The following is an 18,626-nucleotide window of genomic DNA, read 5'->3' on the forward strand; positions in this document are numbered from 1 at the left end:
ATGCTGTGATTGGATCATGAATTTCGTGGCCAATTCTGATTGGTTTACTGAAAAGTAAACGCCTCTTAACAGCTGAATAGTTTTAGGGAGAGATAGTGGTGATTGCGTAATATAGAAGTCTTCCTGAAAGAATATGCGCTGAGCAATTGCATCTGATAGGATACAATTTGACTTTTCATTTGATGCCTCGTAGTCTGGATCAATGGAAATACATTTCCAGGCTAAAGCCTAACATCTGATGTCAGGCCTCTTTCCTGTGTTGCCGTCAAAATCCCTTTGCTACGGGAAACAACAAACTTCAAGCTTGCAAGCTCCACGCTGAAAATGGCAAGTTTTGAAGAAAATCTGGATCGTGCAACAAAGCAGGCCTGCTTGGTTCTTTCGGGGAATGATTGTAAAGACTTACAAAGAATATGTTCATGGCATCTCTAACTGAGACGTTTTTTGGGACTGATTGGTGGGATTGCAGTGGACGGAGTACACACGGAGATACACTGGTAAAAGCCAGTGAGGTTCCAGCTAATTTAAATAGCTCGTTACGTTACTGTATTGTGTAAACAGATTACTTAATTTAATATTGTGTGTGGCGTTTTGATGCTTCCTGTCAGCTGCTGAGCAGCAGGTAGAGCTCAATAGGAGCAGAGTGAGGGGACATAACCAGTTGTTTGAACAGTCACAAAGGACAGGTGGCAGGCACACAGGGGACGTGTGGCTGGTAGGGTTTACCTCACCCTCCCCTGGTCCCTCCCCTCCCTAACGGCTCTGTAGATGCTCCAGCACGGCTCCATTAAACTTTAATCAAAACCTGCTCCTACATCTTAGCGTCACATTACAGTCCTTAACTGTTTACATCAGTCATCTCTCTGACTCCCCGCCGTCTTAACCAGTGTAAGGTCGCCACCACTACACGCTCTCTCACACCCCCCTCTGATGATGTCAAGCAGCAGGAGACGACTTCAAAGAAACAGTTTGCATCTACATCTGCGTCCGGACTCTCAGAACTCAGTGTGGGCCGACGGCGGGGCAACGTGAGCAGATTGACACAGGGGGACGAACACTGTGTCTGTTACTGTTACAGTATACACAATGAGGACTGGAGAGCAATGAGAGCAGGCAGGTGGCTTACATTGGAAACTTCAAAGCTGGGTGGGTGGGCAGAGGCGATGTATACAAGGGGGTAACTTTGGATTCAACATTGGGGGGTTGAAATCTCCACTTTTGAGGAAAATAGAAATTTTTAGCATATCAAACACTTCATTTTCTGCATTCTAGTGAATTTTTCTGCAACAATTTATGGTGCTAACATCTTTAATTATGTAAAGGAAATTATTATTAGACATTTTGGGGGGTTGGACAGACCAGTTTTGATTATTGGGGGGTGGTAACATCATATATATATATATATACTGTAGTTTCAACTGCATTGTTGAGAGAGGCATTAAAAATGTTTGTGATACAGAAAGATTTCACTGAATAAGAACGCTTTGAAGTTCTTTGTAATGAATGATTGCAAATATGAAAGATGCTTTTTTACATTTGGGGGCACAAGAACTATAAAATAATAGTGATAATGGACAAACAGCTGTGACATCTTATCACATTATAAAGTTGTAACCTGTTAGCAAACAATTGACAACATTAGCATTCATATGGAGCTGTGTATGTGTCCATCTGATGAATCTAAATCCAATATTAACTCTCCTTTTAGCTCTGGTTTGTTCCCCACCAACTACAGAAAAACATATTTAGCTGTTCAGCTGTTAAATCCTCCACTATGTTCACCAGCTAGTCTCTAAATGTGTCTGCTGTTTGATGCTGAGCAGGCAGTGTACAGTGAGTTGCCCTAAAACCAGAAATTAAGCTAAAAGAGGCTAAAGCCGGAGATGTACTGCTTTTTAACCACGCGTTTGCATAGACAACTGGCTGCGCCGTGACAGACTTGTACACATACTTGCTTATGTACTATGTGTTACTGGAGGATTTCACCCGAGGGCACACCAGAGAAGTCCATAGACACTGCATAGATCTTCTGGATTTGCATGATACATAACCATGGCAACACTAAATGAAGCACGTTGTGACAATGGCGAGTATGTTTCTCTCTGCACTGCTCCCACTGATCCTGTGCATATTGCATTTTGTGGACGGTTAATGTTCATTTCTGAGGACGTGCACAAAAACACTCGAGGCAGGCATCACGCACATGCAAACACGTAAAAGCAAGTACATCTCCTAACTAGAGCAGAGCTGGGTGATCATTTGCTGTGGGTTTTACAAATTTTCAAATTCTGGGAGTGAAATGTTTCCGTGTCAGCAGACAATACTTGCAAGTGTCACCACCCATGGTGGCTTCACAGCTGGATAGAGTCTGGCTATAAAGCTGTCACTTTAAGCACAGGCAATCATCACAAACGCTCGATAAAAGTATAAAACTGACATATCCAATCATTTAGAACAACTGGACTCTCCGCCAAGGTGGTTATGTTTTCAGCTCAGTTTGTCTGTCTGTCAGAAGGATCACATAACAACTACTGGCCTGCTTGTCATGACACTTGGTGGAAGGGTGTAGCATGGGCCAAGGAAGAACCCATTAGATTTTGGATCAGATCCGAATAACGGGGCAGATTATCAAATAATCGGGAAAATTAGTTCCGGACTTGGACAATTCACACTGCATTAACATTGTTGGCTAGGGCATGTCTTGGCGGAGGTTTTGCTCTCTGGACTAACCTGCACTGTGTTATTTAAAAAAAAACAACATTAGGAGTTAATGTCGAGGCCTATCCAGACTACAGAAGAAATGCTTGTTCTTCAACATCTACTCAGGCACCATTAGAAACCATCTGACAAGCCGTTACACATAACTAATTAGTGTTGCATGAAAAATCAAAGTGACAGCATCACTCACTTTTCCCAAGGGCGTAAATTAAAAAATATATACATATCAACAACAGATGTCTCTTCCAAATCTTAAAGTAATATATGCAAATGAGCTGTTAGAGGTTTAAGTGCAGATCTGTTATTTTTCACAACACTGATACAACAAGTAATACAGTAACACGGGTCATCAAAAGGCAATGATGTTACATAAAAACTCCTGTTTGTAGCAAATGGAAATGTACTAGCAGTTGTCGGTGGGTGACTGTGTGCATGTTTTCGTTCATGCATGAGTGTGTGTGTGTGTGTGTGTATGTATGTGTGTTTGCGCAGACCACCAGACTAATCTGTGGTTTATTTAGCCAGAGCTGAGGCCATGTTGGGGATGTAGCGGAGGGGCTGTTTGAAGAGCAGGGTCTTCACTCTCCTGCTGCTTAAACAGCAAGCTTTCATTTAAGGCTCCATCAAGTTGCATTTCATGAAAAATAAACAACAGCTTAGCAGCTGGGTTTTTTGTGCCTGGGAGCATGCTGCAGAGACAGAGAGCGGCTTCTTTGCTCGATTGGCAATGCTCAGCAGGGCAGATTGTCTTTTGGGCATTCAGCATCTTTACACAACAGCAGACATAGCAGCCAGTTCAAATTAAAACTCTCCCTCTTGGCTGCTTCCAGAGTAAATATAATAGCAGGGTAAAGTAGGTTGAAGACAAGGCTGGGTAGATGAATGGATTACACTGACTGTAGCAGCATGCAAAATATCATTTTTCTTTCCTTCCATTTTTTCCCTAATCACCACCAGTGATCAAACTACCGAATTAACCACAGAGAAAACAAACTGTAAATCTCTTCTTCTCAATTGTGACAATATAAAACATATTTTGTCACATTACAACCATGTATGGAAAAGAAAAAAGTGCTAAAAACAAACTTTACATTTTTTTCAAATTCTTCTGAAGAAAAATAAATAGGCTGTCATCTGATTTACATGGCCAAACAACACCCAGTGACATATTAGAATACAAAAAAACATACATCTTGTGAGTTCAGTTTAGGCGACTTTAAGAAAAGCTTGAGGGCTGACTGGCAGCTGTCCACGGTCGTAGCTGGAATGCTGTGTGCGTCTCGGGGGTCAGAAGTGCTCAGGGGTCGTGGGACGATGGGTGTTTTGGATTAAGAGAAGGGGGCACAGGGTCACGAGGGCTTTCTGGTCCTGCGAGGTGACAAGGGGATGGAGTCCCGCTGCGAGCGCTTGTTGTTCCCACTGTACAGAGAGGAGATGGAGGCGTTGGTGGGAGCCTGCGGGTGAGGCAGAGTGCGGCGGTTATACAGCGGGGCCCCCCTGAGCAGCAGGACGTCCCGCACGGCGCCGCGGAAAGGCTTACTGACAAAGCAGTACAGGAAGAAGTTGACGGCCGTGTTGAGCATGGCCAGCATGTTGGACAGGTCGTAGGCCAGGTGGACACGCCAGTCCCGGTGAACCGAGGACACGTACAGGTGGTAGATGACCACCACAGTCCTGGGAGCCCACAGCACGGAAAACACGGAGGTGATGGCCAGCAGCATGGCCGTGGTTTTCCCGAGTCGCCGAGGAGGCGCAGACTTGGGCCCACACTCCTCCTGGCAGTGCTGCTGCGTCTTCCTCACCCTCAGTGTATGGATTATTAGAGAGTTCAGCACTAAGAAGATGCTGCAGGGCAGGAAGTAGATGATAGTCACATGCGTCCATATGAGGATGGTGTCCAGGGCTGTGGGCGGGTCGCTGTTCCTCCACATGTCCGACCACCAGAAGAAGGGCACGCCCGATACAAGAGCTAACGCCAGCACCCCCGCGATGATCTTCCTGGCCCGGGCTGGGTAGCTGATCTGGCGGTGGAGGAGGGGGTGGCACAGTGCCACATAGCGGTCCACGGTGAGGGGCACGGTGGACCAGATGGAGGCGTGGTTGGCGGCGAACTCGGCGGCGCTGACGGAGTGCAGCAGGAGCGTGGGGACATCGCGGTGAAAAACCGCCGTCTCCAGCAGGAAGCCGACAAAGATGATGAAGAGCTGGGAGAGAATATCTGAGCCCGTCACCGCCAAAAGGTAGTAGTACAGAGCTTTCTTGGTGCGGGATGCCAGTCTGGATAAAGCTACGGCTGTGAGGATGTTCACTGTCAGACAGAAAAAGCAACAAGAGAAAATTGCTGTTTATGATATTTAGCTGAACAAAAAAGTCTAAAATATGCCATGAAAAGGTAGCTTAACCACACTAAATCAAGTTATTGAAGAACCAGAGGCTGAATCGCAGCTACCGCTACTCTGCTAAACTAGGCTAGGCTGCCTTATTTATGTGGCTTAACAAACTACATTAAGATGTCAGTTTATTATAGCAAATAGCATAGTTATAATAACAAATTATGAATGTAATTAAGTTAGCTGTGACCATCTAGATAGCTCGCTAGCTGTGGATGTGATAACTGCAGTTTGCAGCCTGATCTCACAGAAATATGAGAAATGACCACAACCTCTGTAACCACGCGTAACTGCATTACGTGGTGGCGGCACATAATGTGTTACAATTAAGAGCGGAACCACAAAAAACAATGCCAATTGAAAGTCAATTAGGATCCTTTGTCGTGGTGGACACACAAATCCGTGGGGTGGATGGAAGGGTCAACACAGAACTTTCACCCAGGAGACCGCAGCTCGTATCCCATGTGTAACCAAAAGTCAACATTGACTTTTTTACGTAACCCTAACCCCTAACCCTAACCCTACTTATTTTAACCCAAACAATGATCTTTTCCAAAACCTAACCAAGGAGTTTTGTTGCCTAAACCCAAACTGTTTCTGTGGTGGTGGCATGTAATTTTAACAGATTACATGCCACCACCATGTCATTCGGTGAGGGTGTGGTCATTTTTCTGTGATAATCCAGTTAGCAGTTTGGTGTGTGTATTTAGCTCTGTTTTGAAGTAATTACAATTTCAGTAAACTTCTAGAGGTTAATTATTTTCATAGGAAAAAAAACCCTCATAAAAAGTCAGTTTCTAGTCATTTTGGAGACAGAATGGATTAAGTAATCCTACCTTACATTTGTGGGGAACAATGCTTTCATAGCAATATAAATTACAAACCATTGTCTCGTTGCAGCATATGGTATCTCTCCTATACATCTTCTGCAATCAGATTTTTACATCTTGTCAACAACAGGATATTTACACTGGAGCATAACATCACCAGTCTTTTAAGACCCCTTCAGGCACGCAGCTGTTGACTCTGGCCCTCTGGCCTTTCCATTTATTTTCCTTTGGGTACAGTTACGTGACGCATCTGAACGCTCTGGTGACATGTCCGCTTGTTTGTGAACACCACTCCCTGCTGGATCAATACCAAATCGCCGCCATCGACTTGGAGACGAAGCACAGTCATGAGAACACGTGTTGCTTACAGTGTCACTGGTCCATTAGAGCACTGAAATGTACCTCCAACTCACGTGTGTATTGATTTCTTCTGTCCTCTGCAGATCCCACTTCTGTTAATAATAGATATCAATGCAAACTGACTGTGACTGTGATTCAGTGCAAACGCAACTAATAAAATCATGTAGTACATCAGTTAATATTCTGACCTTAAAGTCTCAGGTCACCTAAATTTCTGAGTAAAATATGTTTTACTCATGTTTCGGACATTACATTACTAGTTTTTGACATGAATTGTTTTATTAGGCTTCACAAATTTCACAGGGCTTGTGACAAGTCCCTGGTCTTGGTAATCTCAAAACGTTGGTCATTTTAACAAAAACTATCTCCAAATGTAGAAACTATTCAGTATGAGATTATTATTATAACCTTTATTTATTCAGGGAGGGCCCTAGAGAGCAAGCTCTCTTTTCCAACGACACCCTAATTACGGCAGAAATAATTAATATGATCAGAAAATAATACCCAAATTACAATATTTAAAACATTCATGAAGGAACAATCACAAAACTACAGTACATATAAACAATAAAAACTAATGAGAATCACTGATTTAGGCGAATAAGAGGGCTATTAAAAACAAGAGCATTCCCTATGTAACACATTTTCAAGCATCATCTTGAATGTCCCACTGGAAACGAGTTGTTCTAATTCTAATTGATGCATTGCGTGATAAGTCTAATGTGTGTCTGTGAGCATGTCTGATATGTTGTGTCAGTCAAATTTAGCAGCGAAGACAGATAAAGTAAGTTGTTCTGAAATTTAGGTGAAACAACCCTGCACACCGCTCTCACTACAAGACATCATGACAGTGTACCTGGTACTCCCACACAAAGCAGAATGCTGTAGTAGATGACAGGGATGAAGCCAAGGACACATTTGGACTTGGGCAGCTCCTCCGGTTTCAGGCCCAGCTCCTGGTGGCCGGACGCTGTCACATTGGACCAGTCGGTCATGACCTTGGCGCTTCCCCTGGGAATGGCGGCGAAAGGCTCCGAGTTAGTGTTTTAACCAAGAAAGCAAGAAACAAAAGGGAATATTGAATGATCCTAACAAGCATGTTGTGTGTATCAAAGCCTGATATAGCTTCTACCTCTGTGACATAGAGCTCCATTGTTGTTAAAAACAACACACTGTTGCACTGGCTGACATGTTCCTCCATTAAGATGAACACTACTAATACTAACTACTAATTATCGGTATTGTATCGGCCTTGAAAAATCTGTATCGGTCAATCCCTAGTTTTGACTTAATGCCACACACACCTAGACTGGGTAAACCCAGCCCGATCTGCCGGGGATTTGATTTCGTCCTGCAGTGATTTGATTTCACCCTGCAGTTCAGGCTGGAAACTCACACATCTTTCTATCCTGCTTCCGTTACAATTTTGTGGGGACCAATCACAAACTGGCTTATCCACCTGGCGCGCTATTGGCTGGTTTAACATGATGACGATAGAGAAGCGACCAAGCAGCTTCTTGTTTACATTCAACATGACGGCCACCGAAGCGCAGCAACCCGTTGATGCCGCTGTCGCTGCTACGTCACCCGGATCGTTGGTCTGATTGGTTGAAGGACTATCCAATTGCGTACAGAGTCATTTGAACTATGCCCGTTGATCACGCCTCTTGTGCAGTAGAAAACACAGAGCAGACTCCCCAGACTAATGTTCAGTCTTAAAAGATTGAGCTTGGTCTGGTGATAGCCAGACTAACACACACCATCTTGCTGCCACAAATACTCACTAGAGCACCAAATGTAGAATAATCTACTGCCAGAAATAGTTGCCAACAAATGTACAATTTCCTCCTACAGTGACCAGCTGTTTGAGTAAATTACTGAGCCTTTATGAAAAATTTAAACTACATATTTGTGAGCTGTTTTTAAAGATCTGTGTCTTCAGTTTGAACAAATGGGCTTCGGGCTATAGACAGCGTAGGGATGCCGGAAGGTATTAAAAGACGGACTAACACATTGTTGGATTTGCTCTGTATTACTTAAACAGATTTAAGCTAAGGTTTAGTTAAGGTTGGGGTTTAGCAGATACAATAAAAATACTTTGAGATCTACGTCAATACATTTTAATTGAACTACTTTCATGCGAAAGAAATCTGATGAGATCAAGTCTCATCAAAACTAAACTACAATTGTTAAACTGAAATTCTGAAACTAATTATTTTAGGTGGGTTTGCAGGAGGGCTGCAACCAACAATTATTTTCATTGTCGATTAATCTGCTGATTATTTTCTCAATCATTATTTAATATCACTCGTAGTTTTATTTCTGTAAGTTAACGGAATAGAGTTACCTTTTAATTTTTTTTAAAGATTCTTTTTTTGGGGCATGTGCACCTGCTCTACCAACTGAGCTAACCCAGCCACAGAGTTACCTTTTTTGTATCATATATATAAATATGTATATAAATATATATACACATACATATATATATATACACATACATATATATATATACACATATATATATATATATACACATATATATATATACTATATATATATATATATATATATATATATATATATATATATATATATATATATATGTGTATAGGCTGTCAAACGATTACATTTTCTTAATCGCGATAAATCGTTGAATTTCTATAGTTAATCGTGATTAATCGCATGTTTTATCACATGATTAAAATTCTATTATTTTGCATTTCAGAACAGTTTTTAAGTACATATTAACAATGAAAAGCAATTCTTACCAGTGTATCTTGATTAGGAATCAAATGAATGCAAAGAAAATGACTTTATGAACTTGACTTTAAGATTTGTATTTGTTTATTATATATTTAATCTAGTCACACATTTGAATCTAGAGTCAATATTAGGGTTGAGTATTGTTTGATTTGGATACCGGTGCTAAAGTGGTACTTTTGAAATGGTACCGGTGCCTTAACGGTGCCTGAACCGATGCTTTTTAAGAAAGTTACAAAAAAGAAGAGTACTAAACAGTTGGCGACATTAAAGAATGGCTTGTTTATTGCTAAGGCCATATTGTCAAAATGAAATGAAACGCATTAATGTTAGGGTTAGTAATGCTGACAGCCCTAATATATATATATATATATATATATATATATATATATATATATATATATATATATATATATATATATATATATATAGATCCATGGTGAAACATTTCGTCTCACTATATAAAGTGTATATGGTTGAAATGACAATAAAACTTGACTTTACTTGACTTGAATATTTAAGGATGCACACACTATACAGTATACTCTGATTTGACAATATCAAGTATCAATGCCTTTGCAGACGATGAGCCGCTTATATCATAGCATTTTACTTTGAGTGAGTTAAGTTGTGTTTGCTTTAACCAGCTGTTTGCTGTTTTTCAGAGATGAACTGTTGGAACTAAAAGTCTGTAAATCCACTGACTGAGTCAATAAAACTGCAGGTCCACAACAACAGATGGGCTGACAGCGATGACCCTGTTACCTTCCACCCTCTCCTGAGTCATTATCGTCCTGTCTCCCCATCCAACCTTTCCACCTGTGAACCATCCATCCTGTTTTTCTCTTTCTGTCTCCCTTCTGCCTACTCTTCTAATTTACTTCACTCATCCATGAAGCCGTATTTGGTGTTATCTCTCAAAGCTATCAGTGGCAAACCATTTGTGGATGCTTAACCAACATAAACATCATCGAGGAGCCACGATCACCCAATCGGTGAAAACTGGTGTCATGATATGAGCGGGCAATCACTACTTCTAACAGTTGGTCATATTTAATGACTGCAATTGTAAAGGCTATTTAGGTGCCAAAACCCCTGCATGAGCATTATATGACTGGATCATTTTATGACTTGTAGAATGTGATCATAAAATTCAAAAATATTTTCGTGCTTGGCTGCTTTAATGGTGTAATTCAGTGTGTAGAAGGAGAAGAGGTCCAACAGAAACTGCCTCATGCATTTCTTTAAACACAGCCATAACTAGATTTTCCTTTTAAAATGTTTTTTTTCAGACAGCTGACTGAAAACTGAGTATGATATACTTTGTATTTTGGGATAGTTCCAATTTTCTGAAGTGTGGTTGTATGACGGAGTCTTAGTCAGTGTATTTCCTACAGTAGATGGTGGTCACTTGGTAGTTCGTTAGTTTTGTTAGTTCCTTACCCTTTAAAACACCAAAGTCACACAATAACACAAACAAACTAACCAATGGAGGCAGCGGTAGAACAGTAACTCCTGTGTTCTGCGAGGTAAAATGTATGTTTTTGTCTGGTGGCTTTGAAGAGAGCAGAGATAACTGCTTCAGTTCCTTAGTAGTAAAGGGCTGTCTGACAGCAAGGTAAAGCGCTGAAAATATTCTAAATATAGTGTCCACTTAAACTGATATAGATGCTTTTAGGTGTATACAATGTGTTTAGCTGCTGCCCCCCCATCCACAGCACGACATAGCTTCGCTTCCGTGTCGGTACTCCGGCCTGCTTCTCCAAAATGTCGGAAAAAGCGACAAAAACATTGAAAACGTGACAAAATCGTCAAAAAAAGCAACAAAAGCCCAGAATGGATTATGAGTGGAGCGGTTATAACCCCCCATTCCCCCTGTAGTTTACGCCTATGGACAAAAGCACCTGATGGTCTTTGCTGTTACCTGGTAAAACACCTGAGATGTCTGGTCTTTAGTCTCATTGGTTGATTCTTTAAAATCAATCTGAATGGTGGATTTGTCTTATTTCATCTGATATGTAGGATATGTGTACATACAGTATCAGATAAAAAAATAAAAGAACAAATGGATAAAAAAAAGAAGTTAAAGTGTCATTAAATGCTTTTTTTTAAATAAAGTGATAAGATGTCTTTATCACACTACACTACATGCTCCCATGCTCCCAAATCCAGGCCATAAAAATGACACTTCACTTGACCACAGACTTTGGAAGAAAAGTGAGCTCAGAGTTTGCAGTATGATATGAGTCCACATTGTGTTTTCTTTTTTTACTCAAATGCATTTTGGTTGCTTTGTTTATCTATAAAACTTTCTCATATTTCACTCTTTGTTATGTAACAACATCCCAACTGCTAAGATAGAATGTCCTATGCAGTATTAATAGGCGCTCAACTCCCATAGGAGGTGTAGTGCAGACATACATTCATCTTTACAGTGTTTGACCTCAGAGAAGAACATAACTCTTTCCCTCTTTTACGGTGTGTGTTCGTGCATAAATGCTGCACAGTTCAAAATTAAAGTCAAATGTCTTTCCAGCAGCTTTAAAAGTTTTAGAATTAAAAGCACTAAGAGTATTAACAGTTAATCAGTTGTGTGGTCTATAAAGTGCACGAAAAAAAGTTTAAAAACTACTGTCAGTTTCCTTAAACTGAAAATGACTTCTCCAAATGACTTGTTGTCCCAACAGTCAAAAGACTGAAGTAAAGCTGCAACTATTCAAAATAAAGAAACTGGAGTTTGTGATTTTTTTTTTTGTCATTTGTTTTTCTATAAAAAAGGCTTCAACAATTAATCGATTATCCGAATTGTTTCCATTTTTGTTTTATTTTCTAGCTCCTAGTACATTACAGAAAGTGAGTAAGCAATGCTGCAAGGATAAAATAGCAAACCAATACAAAAGCACAGACCGAAGAGAACTAAAATTACCTTCGAACACCACTGCTGCATACATTTACTCTAAAAATAGAGGAAAACGGCTTCTGCAGACCTGCGAGAGGCCAGCTCTGCCTCTTTCAGACACCTGATCTGTTTCCTCACAAGCCTCGTCTCAGGACCAGCATGTGAGAAAGACGACTTTTTTCAATGAAAAGGTTTTGTGAGGTTGCCAGCAAAACACAGCACAAAGGAACAGTAATTACACTGACCAATCAATATCGCTGCAGCTACTTCTTTTACACCGGCAGAGATCCTCTTTAATCCTGAAAGAGCAAATGGGAAGCTCACTGTCTCATCTTCTTACTCTTCATCACTTTATTCTCTGGGAAGTTTATGTGCAGACTAATCGTCACGCTTAGTCCCTCGGGTGCTACAGATTCTAAGTGGGAATGGAGCTGTTCGCACTTCAGAGGCGTTTGATTAAATCCACTCTCAGCGTGTTACAGTCTGAATTACACAAGGGAAATGAGCAGCAGATTGTCCTGCCAGAAGTCAAGTGTCAGCAGACAGTATCCTCTGAAGAATCCCCCCTAAAAAAACACTGACTTGAACCAGGACAGCTGAGCTACTGGTCTGTGAAGATCCAAAGCCCGAGGCATGTTTCTGATTAAGACTCTTCCCAGGGTTGAGATGCAGCTGGAGACTATAGGATGTGACTTTGCAGGGGGTTCAGTGCCCAGGAAGATGAACTGAAGTGTATCTATGCTCCACTGAGTCCTCTTAATAATTCATCAAGATACAGTGCACCTGAAACAACAGCGCTGGGAGATAAAGGGTGCTGCCAGCATTACTGTACAGCAAACAGATCACTGTTTCACGTGAGAGCGATGAGGATGCATCTTGTTAATCATGATAGTGAGAGCTACTTTTTTTATGTTGGAAGCTGGAGAACAGGCTGTTGATTTATCTTAACGCGGCTCCTTTTGCACGGATGGAAAGATGATGGAGACAGGCAACACTTGAGAAGAAATTTCCTCATCATTCAGACCGTGATGCTGTTTAAAGTTCATTCATGGGGTCAAAATCCTGACTGTGCTCAGCAGTTGTTAGGAAGACAGAATCCAGAAGTGCATTTAGCAGAAACTACAAGATAATATGACAAATGTCTGTTTCTTAGGAGATTTAGTGGGGTGCAATAACAATAAACCACTTCAAGTAAACTTTGTTAATATAAAAGATGAATTCAAGACAATGCCAATTATGAAACAATTGAAAGTGAAGCAGTCCAGACTCATTGCTTCCTTAAATAACTTTCATAATAAGAGCTTGCAGCAACAGCTGAAGTCAATGATGTGTAGCAGCTCTGATTGCACAAGGAACAGAAACATTTCATCCTTTTACAACCGAGCAATTCAGACACTCGTACATAAACAGTGAATGGCGAGAGTTTTCTCTGGTCTTGCTTGTCCTTGTATGGTCCGTCTCATTGTCTGCAGTCTTACCTTCACATCCAGTTTTCACAGCGATTCTCCACCTGGATTACAGCCGCTCCTCTGCTCTGTCGTTCCCCTAGATGCTCCTACAGAGTCCCCGACATCGGTGCTGGACACCCGCTGAGGAGATGTAGAGGAGGGCAGAGAAAGAAAGGAGGAGGAGAAGTGGAGTCCAAGCAGCCTGTTCATCACTGCAACGAGTGAGCAGAAGGAGAGGGGAGAAATGAGGCAGAGAGGAGAGACAACGTGGGGAGGGTGGGGAACGGGGGGAGAGAGAGGGGAGGGATTTATCTTTGGATGGAAAAAGGTGAATGAGGGAGGGAAAAGATTAAAAGAAGTAGATGGAAAACTTCATGAAGTCTGACAGGCTTTGTTCCAATTTTCATATTCACACTGGAAAAGAGACTAAATAAATACCAAAGCTGTCAGTATGCAGTATGAATTGAAAGGATCGGCAAAGTTACTTGTAATCTATACAATAGTTGTTAAGGCATTTCACTCAAAACCACAAATGTCAACCTTATGGTAGCGTCAATGGAAAAGTGAGGGGATCACTGAAGTCATTAGGATTAATCGTCTGGGAAACCATGAATGTCTGAATCAAATTTGGTGCTGATCCATCCATTAGATGTTGAGATATTTCACTGGATAAGTGAAATCTTTGACCAGGTGGGGACCGTGGATGTCTGTACCAAATGTAATGGCGGTATTTCAGTCTGGACAAAAGTGGTGAACTGACTTACTGATCAACATTGCCATCCCCACGCCGCTAGCAAGGCTAGAAGTAGCCATACTGTAAATAGGGAATGGTAAATGGACTGCATTTATAGAGCACATTCCCACCTTAGTGCCATACTTTTTTTGTCATTGGGGTTCAGTGTCTTGCTCAAGGACACTTTGACATGTGGACAGGAGAAGCTGGAGATCGAACTGCCTACCTTTTTTTAAAGTGCTCATAGTATGCTCATATTCAGGTTCATAATTGTATTTAGAGGTTATATCAGAATAGGTTTAATTTTCAAAAAACACCATATGTGTGTTGTACTGCACATTGCTGCAGCTCCTCTTTTTCACCCTGTGTGTTGAAAGAATAATAACACCCAGCAGCAGCTTCCTAATTTCAAGTATTCTTGACAGCAGTTAATAAAATAACACAATTACAAGCGAGAGAATCACTGAGATCAGTAGATGTGGGAGCCGAGTTGTTGTTTTGTACAAGACAAATGTGTCCTTAATTTAGCTAAACCCTTCGAGAGAGCATGTCGCACGACTGCAAATTGTTGACGATAGCAAAGCTCCAAATCAAACAGTCCATTAAAGGAGCAGATTTGAAGAATTAATTCATCAGTTCAGCCCTTTAACAAACCAAACTTGAGGCCTACGTGAGCTCGCTGCGATCCAATTTGGCTCCACGCGCCCTGCAGCTGCATATCATTTTATGTTTTTTTGACATACAGTGAGCATACACCTCTGACTTTTACAGTGCAGCAGGGGTCAGACAAATAACGAACCTCGGCAGCCAACCATCATGTAAAATCATGACTCGCTATCGAGCAGATCTGTTAGATCAGAGACAGATGATGCAGGGGGAGCAAAGAAGGATCAAGCTGGATATGATCGGTTAGGCTTAATGGATTCTGCTTCATGATTCTGATTCAGCTGTTCATATTCATCACCATGGTCAACAGAAATCAAATCTGTCACCTTAGAAAACACAGTGTGTCACTGATGCAGTATACAGATACAATATAGTGCCTACACTTGCAACCATCGACTGTAAAATAATGGATGAAGCTTTCAGGCCTGAAAAGTGAAGCCAGTGCTGAAGCTCCTTAAAGGTCCAGTGTGTAACGTGTTTAGTTGTTCATTATCAAAATCTGTGTTGCCCGTTCACAAACTTGTCCTTTTTCATGAATATTTACCAACACCGTCAATTCCAAGTATTCCTATTGGCTTGAAATTTTACATTTGCGTTTGCATGAACTGGGGTAGACGCTCCATATTCATGCTCCATCTTGAAATACGTTAGCCAGTAAGGGACATACAGGACATACTGCTTTCGCGTTTTCGCTGTCACATGATAAACTCACAGCTGCTGCTAATGCTGCTAACGGGTATCGTAGCTTCCTGGCCCCGGCAAGTTTGAAGAAGGAAACATGGAGGACCATATGTATTCAAAATCCAAATTTCAGGAACAGGAGTCTTCTTCTTCACCCAGAAAAAGACAAAGAATATTGAAAAGAGCAAGAGACCGGCGTCATCAGAAAAAGCGTGAAGGCTACCGTAGCTGTAATGCGTACTTTGAACTGCGTGGCGTGAGAGAGTTGATTGCGATATATGATCCTCAACGCTAGATGGGAGAAATTCCCGCACGTTGGACCTTTAAACCTGTATTCTATCTCATTTTCAGCAGGGGGCGACTCCACTGGTTGCAAAAAGAAGACTGTTTCTATAGAAGTCTATGATAAAATGAGCCTACTTCTCACTTGATTTATTACCTCAGTAAACATTTTCATAATGAGTTTATTGCCTCAATTGCTAGTTTCAAGTCGTCTTCAATACAACATGATGTTCATTTTGTAAATTATGGTCCCATTTATTTTAGAAATAGACGATAAAAAGGGGATGCCTTAGGGGCGTGGCTACACGCCAACCTGTCAATCACTTTGACCTTTTCACTTCATTAAAGTTAATTGGAACATTTTGGTCACCTAAAAATGTCTTGTTCAGCTTCTGCCAACCAAGCTAGCTAGCTACCACTAGCGTTAGCTGGTAACTTGAGGGAAAGTTTGCAGTTTTTCTATACTGCTGTACATGCTGATGAAGGACGGCAGGTCCGTGTTCACCCGCTGGTAAAACTCCGCTGGATGACTCGCTTCAGAAGGGTTGAAAATCTGCAACTTTCCCTCTTTAGCGTTAGCTTAGTGCAGCGCCATAGCAACCATAAACAACACCGGCTTGGCCATCTCATCCCCCCCCCAGCTCCACCCTCTCCTCAAAAATCATCACATCTGGTTACAAAAAAACCAAGATGGCGACGCCCGTATCGGCGAACTTCGAGGCTTCAAAACAGCAGTCTACAAAGAATGGGCCACGTCACGGATGCTACGCCCACTGCTTTTACAGTCTATGCTTACCAGTCAGTTTTTGTAACTCCTTCAGAATAACATCAGCCAGATTTATAATTTCAATTATAAATGGTATGGATATATAATGAAACATTCTGAAAGGTTACATACAAGAAAAACTCCTGTTCCTGAGAAACTTCTTGAAAGTCGCCAAATACGGAAATAACTTTCAGGTTCAGGGGACAGAACTGGGCTGGCAGGGGGGTGCTGGGTCCGAAGAGGGGGTACTGAGCTGTGTTGCTCAGTGTGGCTGCAGACTTGATGTTCCAGTGCGTGGCGTGGCTATTGGCAGCAGAGGATTCCAAAGGTGGGTTATTTCAGAGAACAGAGATCTTCCATGCTACGTTTACACGTGGCGGCTATTTTCATAAACGGACATTTCAACCTCTACGTTTTCAAAAATAACATCGTGCACAGCTGTCAGTTTTCAGAGAAGTGTTTGTTTACACGTTCCCGTGTACATACGGTATGGTGGCAGTCAATGCCGTCAAGAGCATGCCCAACCTGTAGGTGGCAGTATAACAAGAAACTCAAGCCCACGTTAGCCAATCAGAATCCCGAAAATAGCAACAACAGCAACGAATCACTTCCTCTCTCTTCTCTTTCTCACTTCCTCCGCTGCCTAAACCTCCGTTTGTCTCAGTTTACATGCAAACGAAGATTTCAATAATCTCCACTCTGGCCGGAGTTTTTAGAAAGACTCGTTTTCAGAGGCAAATTCTCCGTTTGCGTGTAAACAAAGGGCACAAATGAAAGGAAATGTCTCAATTTTTCAAAATAACCATGTACGTGTAAACAGGGCCCCAGTTAGTAACGTCAGGGAACGGAGCAGACAGGTAAGTACAAAGACAAGAAACTAAGACTAAACTAAGAAATAAACCAAAACACATTCACACACACACACACACCAGACTGTCACCGTGCGGAAGTCACGGTAGGCGGGGGCGTGACAATAACATTACCTCAAATATGTACTATACTTGAGTAAATGATTACATAATTAGGTTTTACACCAGGAGGTTGCATTCAAATATATAACGATTATCTCATAAGACAATGTATAACTCATAGAGTTCATTTCACGCCTGCAGAGTCTATTGGCAACTCAGATTTATAGTCGATTTGTCTCTGCCTACAGTCAGCTCGGCCCTCATAAACAACTGAAAAACTGCTGCTGCTGCTGCTGAAAAACAAATCTTCCTCGGCCGCCGAAAGAAAACAAGAAAGAGAAAGGACGAGCAAACGGATCTGCTGCAGTGAGATAAAGTGATGCGGAGACAGGTCACCTCAGTCTGGACGCCTGCCATAACCTCAGCTCTCCAAACTGTCCCTCTGTGCAGCTTCCAAGCAATAAGAGTCTCAGTGGCTGCAACATGAGCAGCTCTCCAGACAAACCCTGTCATTTTATCTCCGCTCAAACACACACTTACCATGATTCCATGCTCTCTCTGGCGGGATAATCCTGCTGAAAACACTTTCAATCTTTACTTTTGATTCTTGCTTTTGAGTGTAAATACAGATTTTCTCTCTGTTACTTGTGCTTTCTGTATTCTTTAGCCAGACATCAAGCTTTTTCGTGCACTGAATGCATCACCTCTAATTCCTATAAAAACACACTTAACTTTAACCCTTGTGTTGTCCTTCTGGGAAAATGGACACTTTTTTTGACATCTTTGACGTTTTTGGCACTTATTTTGCGTTTTTGTCTTTTTTCAACGTTTTTTTCAACGTTTTTGTAGCATTGTTCGACATTTTCGGCACCCCCCCCCATTACCACCAGTGTACGCTAACGACAAGTTATTACCACTATTTTTGGAATTTCTGGTCACTAAACCTTATATATGGAATTATATCTAACTTTTGAGTTAAAAAAGCAGAAAGTATGAATTATTTTGACTAATATTTTTCTATACTATATTATTTTTGGCTTCATGGAACCATCCATTTGGTTGAAAGGAATCCAAATTTCTGCTACAGAAACTTTAAAAACGGGTCAAATTTGATGTGAAAAAGCACCTGGCAGGATGTCATGATTGTGATTTTCTGTTTTGTTCTGTTTCCTGTTTTATTTT

At 41.4% G+C, this 18,626-nt stretch overlaps 1 protein-coding gene across 1 annotated transcript; it reads right to left on the bottom strand.

The window, feature by feature from the left end:
- Positions 1-4,067: 4,067 nt before the first annotated feature.
- Positions 4,068-7,293, bottom strand: gpr142 (G protein-coupled receptor 142). The gene is made up of 2 exons (XM_078279328.1): positions 7,155-7,293; positions 4,068-5,026 (listed from the first exon to the last, which is right to left on the bottom strand). The coding sequence occupies exons 1-2, from the start codon at positions 7,291-7,293 to the stop codon at positions 4,068-4,070; spliced, it is 1,098 nt and encodes a 365-aa protein (XP_078135454.1).
- Positions 7,294-18,626: the final 11,333 nt, after the last annotated feature.

The sequence above is a fragment of the Sander vitreus genome, chromosome 21 (genome assembly GCF_031162955.1).
Source record: "Sander vitreus isolate 19-12246 chromosome 21, sanVit1, whole genome shotgun sequence".
In the NCBI taxonomy this organism is placed as follows: Eukaryota; Metazoa; Chordata; class Actinopteri; order Perciformes; family Percidae; genus Sander; species Sander vitreus.